The following is a 19,273-nucleotide window of genomic DNA, read 5'->3' on the forward strand; positions in this document are numbered from 1 at the left end:
GCCAAAACGATCGTTTGAATTTCATTATAAAAGCGACAGAATTTCGAAGTTAAAACTTTGATTCAAATTTAAAGTAACAACTTTTTGCGATTATTGTATGGCATGCGCGCTACAAAGGAAAAATCAGTAGCACAGACTAAAATATTTTAGATTTAAGATTAATATCGTCAATCGTCCATAGCGCTAATTTAAACGTCTGATTCGGTTACACTGATTTCGGTCCTCCAAAACCATTTCTCCCCAAAACCGAAAATAGCTGTTTCAATGATTCAGTGGTTAACAGCTCAAAATGTCTTATTTTGTGCTTCACAGAAGAAAAAAGTAAAAAAAAAAAAATTCTAGAGCTCTACGAGGTAAATAAATTACCATATTATGTATAATATTTTACCAACTTATGTAGCCTACTACATAATATGGTGGTCTTCACCATCATATTCAGTGTGAAAAGACCGATAAATTCCTGTACCTACTATTCTGACTATGATCATGATATGATCATCTGCAGTTTAAACTGTTGCACAGACTCACACTATGTTCTGTTGGTAATATGTTGGAGGATTGGGCTTTGGTCGCCCTAGAAACTAGAAGTAGATCAGTATGTTGAGTGTCAGGCCAGATTGATGGTGTGTAAAGAAATGCGTGTGGGGGGAATGAATCATGTGATGCTAAGTATGTTATTCAGTATGCCATTGCTTTCTTACACCTCATTGGTTGCAAAATTAAGGCAGAGCCATAATGACATGCTTATGTGCGCTCATGCTTAATATGAAAGAACAGTGGTAAAGCTTTCACATCATGATACTGCTTGTCATCTCTCTAACGTAGCTGTATTATGCATTTTAGAGAACAGTCAATCATATAATTATCATATTCGGAATATCATATTAGAAATATAGTGAAATATCAGCTACTTCGGGTGTGTCTAAGACAAAAACACTGTCAGTCAGGGTAAAAAGTGAATGCCTTGTATGTGTGAACTTGAAGATAGGTAGTCTTGCGTCAAATAGGTGGAAGAATTTTTTTCTTTCAAAAAAAAAGAGCTGTAATCAAATCTAATGCATACATAACCATTTTTGTGTCTTGTCTCGTATTTTAGTGCAAAAATGTATCATTCAACGTTCATTTTGCACTTGAGTTGAGTTTTCTCTCTTCTCTCGAGTGAGCAGATTAGAGTTGCTAATCAGACCAATTTGATCCCCTGCTTTGATCAGATTACCATTTCTGTATGAGCTTCCCTTCCTGCCTTAAACAAAGAGCTCATCAGCAGCAATATTCAGTGGGATCACAACATTTTAAAGCATCGTTTAAATGTCCTGTTTTATTTCTGAAAACAAGGAAAGTCTTGCTAATGAGCACCTGTTTCATAATGGGAGAGCATGCAGGCAATGAACGCTTACACAGGCCACATTAGATATCCTTGAGATCTTGTTTATTCCTGTTGATTATGGCACGGCATGAATTTAGTTAGATTAGGGTGTGCTGACAAAGAATGCAGGTGATAAAACAGACTATAAATTATTGATTGATTGATTGATTGATTGATTGATATAAAACGTATTATCACTTGGATTTATTGCCAGTCTAAAAAATAATATAAGAAATATAATAATATATTAATATAATAAAAAAATAAAATAAAAAATAAATATATATATATATACATATAAATTGTTTTATATAATATCAAATATATATTATAATATTGATATATTATTATTTTTGTTATATTGAAAATGAAATCACATTTTCATTTATATGTGAATTTATATTCACATTTTCACATATAACATTTATATTAGTAATTTATTTATAATTAATGTAAAATAATATATTGATTATTAAATAATGTTATATAAATTTTATAAAATCAGTTGATTTTTATAAATTACTATTATTTATGTGCTATGACATATTGTAAATCATTTTAGACATTTGCATGTACTTAAATTTGATTGAGCTCATATAACAGTAGCAGGCACAAACAATGTCTATATGCCTTGTTTTTTGCTTTGTCCTCTTTTTTTGGGTACATTAACTGACATCCAAACAGTGGCAGGTTGTTAAAAAAAACAGCAATTAGTGGCACCATATGGCAGAAAACGGCAAGTCTGCTTTGAAGCCCTCCCAGGCTAAACATCTTTCCATATGCTGAGGAATTTTGCTATTTATTATCTCTCGTTATCCAGACAGAAACGCCTCTTCTCTGAATATGTCCTATATTTTAGTGTTTTTCAGTGGTCATCGATGTAGGCGTCATCTCCACCTACAGTCTAGTAGGTTGGGAATGTTCCTCAAATGAGCCACACAAACGCATGGGGAATGTGTCTCGCTATCCTGCACCTGTTTTTTCTCTTTGTTTGATGTGTGCACGGATGGGGAAGTTAGTTTGGAACTGTTTTTTTGTCAAACTACAAGTTACTGATAAATTAAAAGTAGTTAAACTACAGTCAAGGGCCCTTAAAATATGTAGTTAGCACTAGCTATATTGGAATAATTTTATAACTGGAAAATCCACAAGCTGTCACGCTTCTGATAAATGTAATCAAATGCAGATGTTTCAGAAATCAAAGTTCAGTCTTATTCTTTCTAGAGGTGGTACTGTAATTATTTCCTTGTTTGCATGTTTGTGTGTATGTGAATCTGTGTGAGTATTGGTAAATGCAAAGGTAGTCAGGTGTGTTTGCATATTATTTAAAGGGTAAGTTCGGTATTTTACACTTAAAGTGTAAGTTGCAGGTTAAATTTTTCACGAAGATAATGCAATGTGTTTATTAAACATAAAGATAAGAACCGCCCACCATTGTTTTTTTATACCAAAATGCTGATATAATATGAAAAGTTGGCACTTTTAACAGTGGTTTTAACCGCTCCCGCTCCCTTCCACTAGATGGGGCATGACGTCACAAGAGGAACTCACTAGTAGAATTACCGTACGCTAGCAGCTATAGATGCCTTACATAACTTCAGAAAAGTTGGTTGTATGTTTTATTTGATAAAAAAATGATGGATAAAATAACTCCATTGTAAACATACTCGTGTGTGCTGACTTCAAGGGGATCGTGATCCTGCCTGAAATGAGAATAAGCTATTCGCAAAACAAACGGGTTCAGGCACGTCAGATCAGCCGGTCGCAGGTCGAGCTGTTCCACTAAACACAACGCGTTCACCTCACGGCAGCACTTACTCTCTCCACTGCTGATAGCCCACACACACACAGTGATGGGGACATCGATCTCTCTTTTTCTTTTCTGACAATAAACATCGCTAATTAAATCGTGAGAAATTGCTAAAGCGTGGATTGAGGAAGGGTATTACATGACGTTTGAGGCGGCGATGAGACTAGCGATTGCGCCTGACGTGCATCTCTAACGTTACAGCTCTGATTTGGACTGACTTACTGTAAGTAAATAATGTCTTCAGTCGCTGTCCCTCCTTGCTATTCTACACGACGGCAATATTTTGAAAAGACTTGCTTGTTCCGTTATATTATCCGGGTTAAGTTTGCACCTGGTTGCACTAGCTCTAACGTAGCTAACGTTACTCACCGGGACACCTGGCTAACCCTCCACTAATTCTCCTCACACCAAGCATTAATAACTCTTTGAGTGCCATGGCTCCCCTCTCTCACGCCTGACCGGTTAAAAATTGTAGGGCTGTGGTCCATAAAGAATTTGATGGTTTCCCACATCCTCAGTCGTTCTCCAAATAGCCATAATACAGTAGGAATCTAGCAGAGTATGGGTTGCGAGTTCCTCTTGTGACGTCATCACCCAGTAACTGAAAAAACACGCTACCTTTGAAGAAACCCCAATAAATGTTATTTTAACGCATTTTAAGACCGAAATAATTAAATATATACATATAGAGCACTTTAATTTACACATTAATTGGCTGTGGTGGTTAACCTGCAACTTACACTTTAAAGCCCTGTTTACAGATCGTTTCTGATGAAATAGAACGGTTAAGATTAAAATTTGGACACATGCTGCTGTCCCGAGAATTTTAGGTTTCTTTCGCTTTCCCCAAAACCTCTAGAATGGGTGTATAGGTGCACTGGAACACTCGTTCCTATAAAATGCATTAAACTTTCGTTTACAAAGACGTGAAACTCACCGAGTGGTCAGGGGTGTTCACTGATATGCTCATACAAAAATCGCTGCAAAATATGCTTTCCAACAGGTGTTTTACCATTCGTTGTAAAACTGTGGACCTATTTTTCCAAACGTCTCACACCCGTAGATTCTTCCGTTGAGAGCTTGAATAATAGACACTCCAGCCCAGTTGGTGGCGATAATGCACCTTTGCCAATTGCAAGCAAACCACTGGCATTTCATTGAATACACAGAAGAAGCAGAAGAAGAAGCGGCGGAGTAATACCCAATACCGTACCTCACACAGCACATTCAATACAAGTCAATGGAGTTGGACAAAAACTACGATAAAACCTGTTGGAAAGCATCTTTTGCAGCGATTTTTGTATGAGCATATCAGTGAACACCCCTGACCACTCGGTGAGTTTCACGTCTTTGTAAACGAAAGTTTAATGCATTTTAGGAAGGATTGTTCCAGTGCCCATAGGCTGCCATTCTGTAGGTGGGGGGGAAAGCGAAATAAACCTAAAATTCTCGGGACAGCAGCATGTGTCAAAATTTTAATCTTAACCGTTCTATTTCATCAGAAACGATCTGTAAACAGGGCTTTAAGTGTAAAATACCGAACTTGTCCTTTAAAGGAAAGGTTTACACAAAAAAACCTTTACACCTCCCTCCCTCCTTCCTTCCTTCCTTCCTTCCTTCCTTCCTTCCTTCCTTCCTTCCTTCCTTCCTTCCTTCCTTCCTTCCTTCCTTACTTACTTCTATCCATCCTTCACTCCTTCCTAAAAACCTTTACACCTCCCTCCCTCCATCCTTCCTTCCTTCCCTCCCTCCCTCCATACTTCCTTCCTTCCTTACTTCTATCCATCCTTCACTCCTTCCTAAAAACCTTTACACCTCCCTCCATCCTTCCATCCTTCCTTCCTTCCTTTCTTCCTTCCTCCCCTTCTTTCTTCCTTCCTTCATTCCATCCTTCCTTCCCTCCCTCCCTCCCTCCCTACTTCCTTCCTTCCTTCCCTCCCTCCCTCCCTACTTCCTTCCTTCCCTCCCTCCCTACTTCCTTCCTTCCTTATTTCTATCCATCCTTCACTCCTTCCTTCCCTCCCTCCCTCATTCCTTCTTTCCTTCTTTCCATCCTTCCCTCCCTCACTCCCTCCTTCCTTCCACCCTTCCTTCCCTCCTTCCATCCCTCCCCTCCTTCCTTCCTTCCTTCCTTCCTTCCAGTTTACAAAACTGGTCTAAATTATTTGGATTTATTTGCTTTTTGATAAACACACTGACTCAGTAGCTGTGTTTACATGGACCCTAATAATCAGTTTCTAATCGGACTAGTAGCACAATCGGAATAAAAAAGTCACCACATAACCACCACGTCAAATCGGATTGTAATGGGTGGTTTAAAACTGTGCAGAGCTGTGGCCCTCCAGGAATTGAGTTTGAGATCACTGATGTAAACACTTAATCTGATTAAAAACCGAAACTGTGCAATGACGTAGAAATTGCGTAATGACGTATGACGTACTCATCGTCTATGAAGTGGACGAGGCTTTGGACTCTCATCAACAAAAAGCTTGGTTTGGGCGCGGGAAGGGCCGTTTTTTTTGTTCACTTCAGTTTGTTTGTTACACAAAGTTATTGTATGACTTAAGGAGACTTAAAATACACTATACTGTACAAGTTATATGATCTGCTTATTAGTTTTTATTATAGTGCTTTTAAATCTCGAAAGCTTCACATCTCCATTCATTGTAAGTGAGTGGAAAACAGCGACTAGCACATTCTTCAAAATTTCTCCTTTTGTGTTCCACAGAAGAAAATTATATATATATGGAATAACATGAGTGTGTGTAAATGACAATATTATGTTTTTAAAATATTGCATTCTCTACATGCACAGAGAAAGACATAAAGAGGCACATGGAAGTCATCCTGTCCAGCCAGCTCTCTCTCTATTTAAGGCCGCTTACAGCAATACTGGCACAATGCCACACAGAAATAGAGCAGGACTGAGAGAGGGAGAGAAATGGGTCAGTTCTGGCACTCTGCCACAATAGCTGTGTAATGATGTGCCAGATATGGCAGAGAACGGCCCATTCTCTACTGACCAACACGAGTACAGACGGTCACCTTGAACGCTTTGGAGCTGTGAGCTCCTGTGGATGCGGTCCTTCTCCATCAGTGTCTCCCTCATCTCTCGCTCTCTCCATTCCTCCACACAGACTCAGCATTCTGTTTCAGCTCTGAGCTGCACAAAGACGTAATACAATAGAGGTGCAAACACAAAACAAGGTGCCGTAGGTCAGCAAAGAACAAAACAGTAGCAGTGTGCAATAAAATTAAAGGGATAGTTCACCCAAAAATTTAAATTCAGTCATTATTTACATTCCAAAACCCTTTGACTTTCTTTCTTCTGTGAAATGCACACAAAAGGAGAAATTCTGAGGAATGTAGTCACTATTTTCCATGCAACCGCAATGAAATTAGCTTAAAGGACAGTGGTCATTTAAAAACAAGCTATGAGTGTGTTTTTTTAAGCAAAACGCATTAACACAAATTAAGGCCTTTGTTTTAAACAATTACCTGAAATATATAATGAGATTTTCAGGCTTTTAGGTCCCACACGTGTCTTTTCCTGGGCTCACAGGAGGCTGTCACTCATGACATTGTAATCTTGACTCACTGCCAGTCAAAGTGATGGATCACAATCACTGGGGCGGCACCCACACAATACAGGGGGAGTGTCTAGACATGATCTCTGATTTGCTAAATGAAAGAAAGCCTTACTGGAGTCAGAGCCTCTTATGGTCAAGTGTGCATTAACATCTGTATGAGAACTGGGGAAAGTGTGATGACCTGATCTAGTCATTTCAAAGGGAAGTGTGTGTGTGTTTAAGTAGTACAACAGTAGATACCAAATATCTGTCCAAACAGCACTTGATGTGCAGACAACCATTCAAAATTTAGATTGGAGTCAGAATTGTTTTTATTATTTTGAAAGAAAGTAATACTTTTGTTGAGCTAGGATGCATTAACTTGTTTAAAAGTGACTGTAAAGACATTTATAATATTAAGAAATATTTCTATTTCAAAAAAATCTTTTCCTCAAAGAATTCTGAAAATCACAAAATATAAAAAAAAATATGCAAGAATATTAAGCAGCACAAATGTTTTCAATATTGACAATACTTGAGCACCAAATCAGAATATTATAATGATTTGTGAAGGATCATGTGACACTGAAGACTGGAGTAATGACGCTGAAAATTCAGCTTTGCCATCACATGAATAAATTACATTTAAAAAAATATTAAAATGGAAAACATTCATTTAAATTGGAATAATATTTCACAATGTTACTACTGTTTGTACTGTATTTTTGATCAAATAAATGCAGCCTTGGTGAGACTTCTCTCAAAAACGAGAGACAACAACCCCAAACTTTTGAACGTTAACATAAACAAAAGACTATTAAATGAAGATAGTACCTTTGACATTTCCCATTTCCCTGTTTCAATGGGAAATACTTCAACAAGTTTATAAGTTCTAGCCCACAAAAGCATGTGTTTTAGGCTTGAGAAGGGTATTTTGCAGCTGCGATGGACTATTGCCGTAATGAGACGAGGGACTGATTGATTGCCAGTGACAGTGATATTGAATTGGCTCTTGTGCGACCGACACACACATTAACTGTTGTTAGATTGTGTTTAACTCCCATTTAGTCAGCAGAAACAGCTGTGACACTTACAATGGCCTGCAGACAGAGCAAGAATCCTCATAATACGTTACTGTCTTATCTTTCAACAGCAGGTTGACCTTTACTTTACCTTTTACTTGCCTCTAGCCAGCTGTGTCAAATACTGAAGGTCAGTTAGGCATCAGTTCACCTTCTGAAGTAGATAAGATCTGCATTATTGCCTGATTTGTGCCGTGCGAGTGCACCTTTGATTTCTTCAGTGAAGTCCAAGACAGAATGTTTGCTCTTTTGATAACCCGAGTATGCAAATGTCTACGATTTACTAGAATGCAGACCTTGTACAATAAGACTGATAGAGTGATTCTCTTCTTTCACATAATGTGAGTAGTATGTGGGCATGGTTCAGAATTCCTCAAAGTGGATGAAAAGCTTAGCCTGTCTGACCTACTTCTGCCCTGGTCCTGACCACAACATCATTTCATTACACAAGCCAACAGGAGATCTTTAACACTCTTCAGATAGCATGATTGGCATCAGCTGAGAGCTGAGTGCTCGCTCTATCACAGAGACTTTCTTTCTTTCTTTCTTTCTTTCTTTCTTTCTTTCTTTCTTTCTTTCTTTCTTTCTTTCTTTCTTTCTTTCTTTCTTTCTTTCTTTCTTTCTTTCTTTCTTTTCTTTTTTCTCTGTCTATCTCTCTGTATGTCTCTCTGTCTATCTCTCTGTATGTCTGTCTCTTCATTCATATTTTTTCTTTTTTTCTGTCTGTCTGCTCTTTTTTCTTTCTCTGTATGTCTCTGTCTGTCTGTTCTTTCGTCTTTCTTTCTTTCTTTCTTTCTTTCTTTCTGCTCTTTCTTTCCTTCTTTCTTTCTTTCTTTCTTTCTTTCTTTCTGCTCTTTCTTTCTTTTTTTTCTGTCTATCTCTCTGTATTTCTGTCTCTTCATTCGTATTTTTTCTTTTTTTCTGTCTGTCTGCTCTTTCGTCTTTCTTTCTTTCTTTCTTTCTTTCTTTCTTTCTTTCTTTCTTTCTTTCTTTCTCTCTTTCTTTCTTTCTTTCTTTCTGCTCTTTCTTTCTTTCTTTCTTTCTTTCTTTCTTTCTTTCTTTCTTTCTTTCTGCTCTTTCTTTCTTTCTTTCTTTCTGCTCTTTCTTTCTTTTTTTCTTTGTCTATCTCTGTATGTCTGTCTCTTCATTCGTATTTTTTCTTTTTTTCTGTCTGCTCTTTTTTCTTTCTCTGTATGTCTCTGTCTGTCTGTTCTTTCGTCTGTCTGTCTTTCTTTCTTTCTTTCTTTCTTTCTTTTTCTTTCTCTCTGTCTGCACTTTCGTATTCCTTTCTTTTTATTTATAATTTTTTTGTAACTTTAGTTTATTTTTTCATACTTTTTTATGTATTTTTTATTTTTTTTATTTCTTATTGTTGTGCTGTCAGGATAAAAGCACTTGGTCTAACATAAAAATAAATTAAAGTATATATTAAAATAAATGTTCAAACAAATATATAAATACATATGAACCCAAATAAACTAAAACTGCTAAAATATGATTAAGTGATTGACTGATTTTTCGTTCTTTTTTTAATTGTTTGTTTTCTGAATATGTCTAGACACTGTCCAAATTTGAGGTGTATTTTGTACACATCTGTCCTGTTAAGAGCATTATTCTTCTGAAACCACAGGAGGAAGTTCCCATTGTTGTAATCATATTGAGTTATTCATAAAATCATTTGTGTCTTTGGAATGTAATTAGTAATGGTAATTTGGCAGCATTATGGATTGGTGCCGATGCAGAATTAGTCCCATTTGAAGGGTTCACTTGTGTAAATGGAAAAGGCTTCCGTTATCAGTGAGGGTAAAGTGCTAATAGCCACACTCTCTGGTCAGAGATATAAATAATGGTGTATGTGTAGAAAGAGTTGTTGCTATAGTGATGAAGGAATTGAGCAATAATGGAAAAGAGTGTTCTTATTCACTATAGCCTATGTGAAGGAATAGAGCAGTTTAGGGCTAGGTTTAGTTATAATTACTTTTCTCAGTTTTGCATTATTAAGAATATGTAATTCTAGTCAAATGGAGATATACACAATTCTCCCTCTTAATTCATAAGTTGTTTAATAAAATGGAACAATGCAAAAAATGCAAAAGTGGAATTTACAGAAATTCAGCATGTTCTAAAAATGTCCATAACATTAAATTAAATTAATTAAATCTAATGATATATAAAATAATAACAAATTCAATATATCTGTCTGCATGACATATGACCTCCAAATTAAATGTTTAAACTTTCAAACAAGGTTTGTCAAGCTTTCTTTCAGTTACATTCAAGTTTATCTTGACAAACTTTCCTTTCTTTGTCTTGAGGAACATTTGAATTTCTTTAAATTTAAGTTAATATAAGAATTCTGTTAAAATTTTGTAATTTATTTGTAATTTAAAAGATTTCAATGAAATGCTGAATGCCGCACAATCCTCGAGGCACAAGTTTTTTTAGTTGATATGTGTACATCCATAAATAAAAATAATAAAATAATGAATTGGCAAGCATGAAATAAAACGTCTCTTGGGAAATCAGCAGGTAGCGATTACTAGTGTTAAATTTACAATTTAGTGAGGCTGCACCACTGCATCTATCAATGTATATTAGTTCTTGAGTTTACCACTAGGTGGTGTACTACCCTTCTTTCTTTCTTTCTTTCTTTCTTTCTTTCTTTCTTTCTTTCTTTCTTTCTTTCTTTCTTTCTTTCTTTCTTTCTTTCTTTCTTTCTTTCTTTCTTTCTTTCTTTCTTTCTTTCTTTCTTTCTTTCTTTCTTTCTTTCTTTCTTTCTTTCTTTCTTTCTTTCCTCTGTAAGTGGAGTACTGCCTTTTTTGAGCACTAGAGAGTGAGACCCATGAGGTTAGTTGATAGCCTTAGGTATTAGGCACACCAACCCCGCATGTTTGTACTCTAACCTCTGCAGATCTCTAGTCCAGAATAGCCCTCAGCCTTTATACAACCTTCTTTTAGTAACTCCCATGTTGAGAAGAATGAAGGCTTTTCCAAAATGCTGTCTTTTTTTCTTTTGTCTTTCACATGTGGATTTTTCTTTAGCCTAAAGGAGCTCTTACAGTATCACTTTCATATTATATATATATATATATATATATATATATATATATATATATATATACAAAACTAAAACAGACTAGCCTGTATAGACAGTAATATAGATCAAGTCAAGTCAGCTTTATTTATATATAGCGCTTTATATAATACAGATTGTTTCAAAGCAGCATTTTGGCACCATTTTGGCTGTTGTTTGGTGTTGATTGAAGACTATAAAGCAGTTCTGCAAAACAAATAATGCATACATATATTTTATTCTTAGTTTTATGGTATTAAAATTAGTCATTTTTTTTTTCAAGGCTTGTTTTCTTTAATTTTGATGGTGTTTTTGGTCAATGCATTATGCAGTTCAGGACCATGGACAGAGACTCGTCACATCCACAGCAAAGCATTGTTGTCTGCTCAGATTATGTCAAATCATCTATCATTAGAGAACATTAGCCACTATAACTATAAAAATATGTTATTGTGTTAGCTTTCTTGTAGTGTCCCTTCACCACACACAACATCTCAACTGTAACTCGTTCTCTTTGTCTCATAAGCACTCTTAAATAAATACATGCATGCGCATACCTGTCAGAGATTTTCATTAAAGATATTGCAAGACAGATTGAGAAGAGAAGTGAAGATAACTGGAGACTGATAGCATATGACAGAGGCCATTTGATATTAATGACTTCCATCATTAAAAACCCTTTGGGAGGAGACGAATAAAAGAGAAAATTAGACCCATGATTAATGAAACTATCATAATTTTAAAGATTATCATTCTCCCCCGGCTTTTCATTTTCTCACATCTTCATTTTCAAGAACCTGCAACATTGGTGCGGTGTTAACTTTCGCTATTCTTTTAGTGTATAAAATATTTATTTTATGCATCTCGAGCCTGTACTGCATTCTATAATTATCATTTATTCGAATAGCAAGTTTGTTTATAGCACAATGTGTCATAAAAGGCCCCATCACATTTCAATAATGTTTGTTTTGTTTGACTGTTCTAGGAGGTTTATAAAGCCACTGGGAGCGGTAGATCAGATCGAGCAGTGTTTTCAGGCAAAGTTAATCAGCTCAGGCAGGCAGCTTTTCCTGAACCGCAGAATCCAATACATTTTGTGGGAGGAGAGAGAGAGAGAGAGAGAGAGTTCAGCTGATCTCAGGGAATTTCAGTGCCGAGCACGTCCTGCCTGGTCCAGTCTTTAAAGAGTGTGCTTTGCAGGCTACATGACTCACAACACATATACGCACACCACTCCCCCTCCCCTCATACGCTCAGATGTGTGATGACATCACACATTCCCATACAAACGATTGGTTGGAGGCATAAGGGGAATTGTTCCTGCAGAGAGTGAGATGCTGAGACCGGTGCTGCACACATGCACACATTCCCACTCTTTTTTTGTTGCATAGGAAGGACATGGACAGGACATTTACACTATGATTACTTGCGTTGGATGGTGAGAAGGAAGTAGAGAACCTAAAAAAGAGGTGCATGAAGGCTTTCTTCTGCAACGACTAGAAACGGATCAGAATATTTAGGAAGAGAACAGCAACAGCTCCATAAGAGGGTGGTTGAGAGTAGTTGACCCTGTGCAAGACCTCTGATCGTCACAGGTGAATGTGCTCTTCATGGACTTAAGATCACAGAGGCACTGTGGGAATGGAAGTCAAGGGCAAAGTGACAAGACGATGGGAGGATGTCGCTGCCAAAAAGAAGTCTGGCACGTCCCTCAACTTAGTGCCAGGGGTTTATCGACACCTGCGTGGTAAGAGATTGCAGTGCTCGTTTAGAAATGCATCTGGTTTCAATGATAGACATGCACTTGTAATTTACATGTGTTTATAGGTGTACAATACTTTGTTAGATATGCATATTTTATGCATGTTTTTTTTGTTGTAGAAACAATTTTGACTCAGAAATTGCTCATTTTTTTAATTAATTACAAAGAAATGGCAACGAACACAGTGAATTAAACTTGAAATTTTGAAGTAGAAAGACTGAAATAATATTGTCTTTTTAACAGTGTACACGTGTTAATGTTGTGTTGTCGAGTTGGAGGTATTTTTGGGAATAACAGGGTCATCTGTAGGGCATCCTGTGCACACATGTAGAAAATAGCTCAGCAGGTTCTTGGATGCAGTGTGGATCATTTCTGACTGCGCGAGAAAGACAGTCGAGGAAGTGTTGATTAATCCTGGTGGCTATTTTGGAGATTTAATTAGAAATTAGAAGAAAAATTACACCTGGCTATAATTATAGGTGCAATGGAGACATTTTGTGGGTGTATGTGTTATACAGTGAGTTTGCATCTGTGTTTCCCGCTCAAAGTCACCCTGTCCTTATGATGGTGGGCTGGGCACACACTTACACTCATACACACTGTAATACACACACATGCAGCTGCAAATCTTTTCTATTGCCAATGCCATCTATCACACTCATCTTCTCATCAATATTTGATTCCTTTAGCTCTGAAATAAGCTTGATCGAACTATTAATTCACAAAATACAAGATTTTTAGCACAAATGGCACTGGCACATATGGTCTGCATTATGCATGAGCCAGGTCCCCTTTTTAACACACACACACACACACACACACACACACACACACACACACACACACACACACACACACACACACACACACACACACACACACACACACACACACACACAGACAGTGTGTGTCGTAGTGACTGGCTTCAGTGTAATCCATCAGACAGTGCTTTCATTAAAGACGCTGGCTCTGTGTCAGTTGTCGTCTCATGCTGATATAACAGTTAGGAGAAAGGATATTACTGTCACCTTGCAGTTCAGAATCAGGACTGAGTTTTTTGTTTAGAGAATGACATATTTATGTTGCTTTCATTTGTTTACAGTAGGAAATATCACTGTGAGTGAGCTTGTCAAAATTGGGTTTTCGTTTTAGCTCACTGTATAGGGAATGGAAACTGGCGCCCACCTATTTAATGTTGTCCTGGATCCCAGGCTATATTTAAATATTATATTTGCAACCGTTATGATACTTATTTATGTTTATGAGTTTGGTAACTGATATGCATAACCGATATGTGATTAATTATTGTTGTATTTCTGCTTTTTGACACAGTAACATCTAAAAACAAATCTCTAGACACAATAATGCATTGTTTTGCAATTAATTTTAATCATTGTTTTAATGTGTTTTGTGCTATTTTGTGCATTGTTTTGTGCTTACTGTTATTAAAATCCTATGTGTTGCTCATATGAGAATGAAAAATGTTTTCATGTATATTAAGTGTTCATGTAATGCATAAGAAAGTTACTTATAGAGAAATTTACTCAATCAATGGACTCAATAGTAAAGAACCAAAAACCAAATAAGTATAAAAGTGTAAATATTGGTAAAAAATATTTGTCAAACCAATAATCTGTCTACCTCTAAGGAAAATAAACCTATATTTCAGACAGAATAGCCAAGAACCGAATTTCATTGTGATTCTTGATGGATCTTACAGTAATGTCTCATGTTTTGTTTAAGATTTAAGATCTGTTTTGTCAGGATTCTGAAGTGTGTTGTGTTTTGTCTTTACTTTAGATGAGCAGGAAGCTGTGCAGAAGCGAACTTTCACAAAATGGATCAACTCTCATCTAGCAAAGGTGAGCCGAGTCATGTGAGGTTTCTGAACCAACATACATTCATTCATGTGTGCAAGAAAATAAGCACCTGAATGTTAACCACCTCTCTCCACACTGCAGTTTTAATCTGTCACAAGACCGGTGGCACCAGTCCAGGTCAAACATGAACATACACTTTAATCTCCTCTTTAGATTACTGTGCCTCATTTCACCAGGGTACAGTCAGTCTGCTGAGAGTATTTACCTATAGACAGCTATGTAAAACTACAACATGTAATATACTTATAATATACTATTATATACTTACATAGGGCTGCTTTTTGTAGGATTTGAAAACAAAAATGTGAAGGTTATAATATTATCTATAAACACTTTTCGACTCATTAATTTATCTGTTAAAACATATGTTATTTGAGCTGTCAAGTTGTTGCTTTAATTCTAAAATACATTTGTTTTAGGGTTTATGGTGTTTTTTCATGGCAACAAAGTAGTACAATTTAAAATAACTTTACACAGATTTTTTTTTCACACTAAAATCATGTTAATATGCGTATGATTCTTGTGGCTATACTATTTTAATGTTTGTGGTAATCAATATTTTGCCACATGTAGTGTTGATTAAGCTTGTATTTAACCCGGAATATTCATTTAAATCATTTGAATTTCCTTTATCACAACAGGGACATTATTAAAAGCTTCCAGAGAAACAGGTGCTTGTATAAACACAAGCACTTATTAGCTATGATATGCATGTAATAATAGCTTGATGCCTTATTGATTTGTGTGTAAAGACAAGAGTGACTGGTCAAGTCGTTTTTTAATTAGCTGCCACTCCAGATAATTCCAGTGTGATCACCAAGACCTGACTTGGCTAATCTACTGTGACGAGGAGCAGGAAATTCATTTGAAATATCAATCTGTGGGGAATACGTATTTTGTGCACACCAGCGCCTCTCCAGAGTTAAATGTTAACCACAGAAGAGTTGACATTTGTACGTTATTTATTTATCTGTTTGCTCATTATCATCTGTCATGGACATATTGGACCTGTCTGTTAGAGTTGGTGGTGAGATTCATAGCATCAGTTTGCTTGAAGATGACAGTTAGAGTTTATGCTCTGATTATTTCACTGACGAGAATCCTCAGGTTTAGTGTTTCCACGCCTATTTAATCTGCTTCTGCATGACAGGATGCATTTAAAGCATATTTACAAGCAGATTCCATGTAGGCCTTGCTTATATTAAATTAATCCTATTTCTCAGTTTTTTTTTATACTTTAGTGTTATTATAGTATTATTATATATAGTATTTATTACTATTTTGAATTAGCTTTTATTTTTTTATTTCAGTTTCATTTTAATTTTAGTAATTTTGTTATGTGCTTTTTTCCAAATTGGCTTTAACATATTTTTGGATTAGGGTTTAATTTTAGTCATTATAGTACTTAAAGTTTTGTATTTCTCATTTTTTAAGGTACATTATGTAAATCTTGGCCCAGTAGTGGTTAAAAAACAAAACGGCATGCATTTTGCGGAAGAGCCTTTTTTTTTGGTTGTGCTTCAGCTGTGCGGATGAATATGACCCTTCACATTAGATAATGCTTTACAATTTACTCTGTTAGAGAGCTACATATGAACATTTATCTGTTCAATAAAACACCTTACTCACCTGTTGAGTAATAAAAACGCCATCTCCGCAATCCTTTTACATTTCAAATCCCTCAGTTCCCTCCATCTCCAGCCAAGCCAATGTTGATTCTTGTTTTATTACAAGCTCTGTCGCATTCTCTTTTTGCCTGCAGACTCTCCACTGTTCAGTATTTGTTTAAAGGGGTGGTATAATGATCTTTTCACAAGATGTAAAATAAATCTCTGATGTCCCCAGAGTGTGTGTGTGAAGTTTTAGCTCAAAATACCCCACAGATATTTTTATATAGCATGTTAAAGTTGTCCCTTTTTGAGGGTGAGCAACAACGCACCGTTTTTGTGTCTGTTCCTTTAAATGCAAATGAGCTGCTGCTCCCGGCACAGGGGGCGGAGCTTCAACAGCTTGTGTCCTGAAAATTTCAAAAACTTTTAGCCTTTTATGTTCAAACCGGAGTCAGAAAGATGGAGTGACTCAAGAAGAAGATAACATTTCTAAATGGTTAGTTGGTGAATTTATGTAGCTTATGTGTAGTTATCTTCTAGTCATTGATTAGCATATTCTGTCATGATAATCTATAAATCGCGTTCCTGGGGGCGGCTTTATGTAAATTTTAGGGTTAGTGATGTCACTAACCCGGGAGGAATGTTGTGTAGTCTCTGTCAGCCGTTTGTTGTAGTCCTTAAAAAGCAATTTCTTTAAAAGAAAATATCTCCCTTTGCTTTGAACTTTGAGCGTTGTAACTTTGCAGATGTTGTTAATGCTCAAACAGCAACATTACACACTAACTAAAGTTAGAAAAGTGAAATCATATTCAACCACCCCTTTAAAATGGGTGATTCAGAGAGGTTCAAGATTTAGCGTGCTCCATGTCAACTTTTCTCTCTCATTGTGACAACTAACCTATCCCACACCATACACACATCAATGTAGCCACAGCAAATTTTCACTATTTACAGATATGACGAGACACGCGTGGACGAGTGACGCATGTACGCAATTTCCCACAAAAAACGTCCCGTTAGGTCAAAATCTAAAATATAATATAATATTATTAGGTCTATAATATAAAAATATAACACTTATGGTATAATAGGCTTAGTGAATCAGGACAAAAACACATTTTAGAAGAAATATTGATGATGTGTTGACTATTTTTTAAACTTACAAAAGCTTTATTTAGCTTTATTTCGATTACTGAAAACAATTTTGAATAGTTTTATATTTAGTTAACAATAATAACTCTGATGTATCATGGAGTGATAGTTAATTGGTCAATTAGCAAATTGGTAAAATTTCAAACTTAAGCTGAATCCGGCTCAGAAATCAATGTTTTCAGTGGACTGCATTGAAGAGAGATAGAGAAGACTTGGAACTTGGACGTGCAATCTGATTGTATGAAAAAGATGTGACACGATCCTATTGCTTCAATATACATGAGACTTTTTTCATGAAATGTGTGTGCAGGAAGGGCAGAAATGGGGATTGTCTCATTAAAATTGCAAATATATAACTGTTTGAACTGATTCTACAAGCGTCAGAATCAATTACATTCTGCGTATCATGTAAGTTCAAATAATTTCTTCAATAGCTGAACACCACCACACCATCATAGACTCCCGCTGTTCCCACTTCTTTGCTGGTGCCCTTTAACCTCATCCCACTGCTGAATGATGTTGCCTTGGTGACGGCACTCTCAAGTATTTGAGGGAGAAGTTTAAGAATGCATGTGCCAAATAGGAAGAGATATGACTCTTATAATTGTTGACAGGATGAACATACAGTAGACTGATACACTGAAGTGAAAGCATGTTTAGAATTGGGTTTCAGGTATTTCTCTATCCTGCCACCAAATCACTAATGCAAATGTGTTTTTCCAGCTCTATAATTCCTCGCCCAAAGGCACCAGTTTAATTCTTGTAAGATACGCAGAATGAGAATTACACACCGTCTCTGTCTCTCCACTCATTCCTTTATAGAAGTATCAAAAGATATTAGAGGATGCACACACAGGTCCATGATAGATAATGAAATGTAATTAGGTGTGAACAGAGTAAATTAGGTCTGTTAGTTCCAAGTTTCAGTAGTGAGTGATTGAAATATTGCAGTCGGGCCTCGGAGCCTTTTGTATGTTGACTTGAATGCCCACTGGCTGCTTTTCATATTACAGTCATTTGCAGAGTTTGCAGTAATCAGTGAAGCATTAATCCTTGAAAAGGTTCCTGCCCTAGAGTTATATAAATATAGGAATATATGCTTACTATTATCATTGCTGTCTATGCTGTTTAAATGGATCAGTGAGTAATGGAGTGTGTGTGTATATCATTCTTAAAGGAATAATTCAGGCAAAAATAAAACATTCATATTTCTAACCTTGATGTAATGTTCCCTTTTCGTGGAACACAACTGGGAGTGGTTTTATGAAAGAATCTTTCATCTGAGCCAGATCTTTTGAACGAATCAGTTGATCATGGTGATTCATTTAAGAATAAAACTCTGGAAGTCACTGGATGGGAAGATTGTAATTGATTCATTTCTGTTTGTTCTCATCATTTTTGAAACTTGAAAACTCCAGTTTTTAAAATTTCTTCATTGTAATTTTATAGACAATGGCATCCTGTTCTCTGTGCATGTCTTGTGAAATTGTAAAGGTCTAAACTTCTTACAAAAGGCAAAAAGATCTGCTTAGCTTCAGATCAAGGTCCTGGTTCAACCCAATAATCAATTCCGACAGAATTCATCAGTGTTGCATTAAAAGATTTACCAGAATCCTCATACTACAAACCATTCATTAAAAGATACCATCACAGGATGCATAGTGCCTCAGGTCTCTTTACTCATACATGTACTTGCATATTTGAAGGACATCAGAGAGGCAGGACTGAAGCACTAATCTGCCTAAGAGCCTCAACTTGATTATCCACTAGAGAGAGAGAGAGAGGAGTGCGATGGAAAGGAAGGGAGGCCACCCTCCATTTCAATTTTGTCAAATCCTCTCAGACTGGGTTAGGGCTTAATTATGGCATGCCCAATATTGAGGATGAGCTCATTTCTCATGTGTTTGTCAGATGGGTGAGCAGCACACAGCAGCCACCCGGACACCCTGCTGGCTGCACCTGCTTTGTC

General features: G+C 36.4%; 1 protein-coding gene across 1 annotated transcript in view; it reads left to right on the forward strand.

Annotated features, from left to right (window-relative positions):
* Positions 1 to 12,541: 12,541 nt before the first annotated feature.
* Positions 12,542 to 19,273, forward strand: part of syne1a (spectrin repeat containing, nuclear envelope 1a) — a gene marked incomplete at its 5' end in the record, with an annotated part of 117,926 nt that continues 111,194 nt past the window's right edge. Inside the window, 2 exons of the mRNA XM_081379556.1 lie at positions 12,542 to 12,647; positions 14,463 to 14,524. Of these exons, the coding sequence (XP_081235682.1) occupies positions 12,542 to 12,647; positions 14,463 to 14,524 (168 nt within the window). The remainder of the gene's footprint in view (positions 12,648 to 14,462; positions 14,525 to 19,273) is intronic.

Source organism: Scardinius erythrophthalmus, assembly GCF_964197995.2.
Source record: "Scardinius erythrophthalmus genome assembly, chromosome: 11".
Classification (NCBI taxonomy): domain Eukaryota; kingdom Metazoa; phylum Chordata; class Actinopteri; order Cypriniformes; family Leuciscidae; genus Scardinius; species Scardinius erythrophthalmus.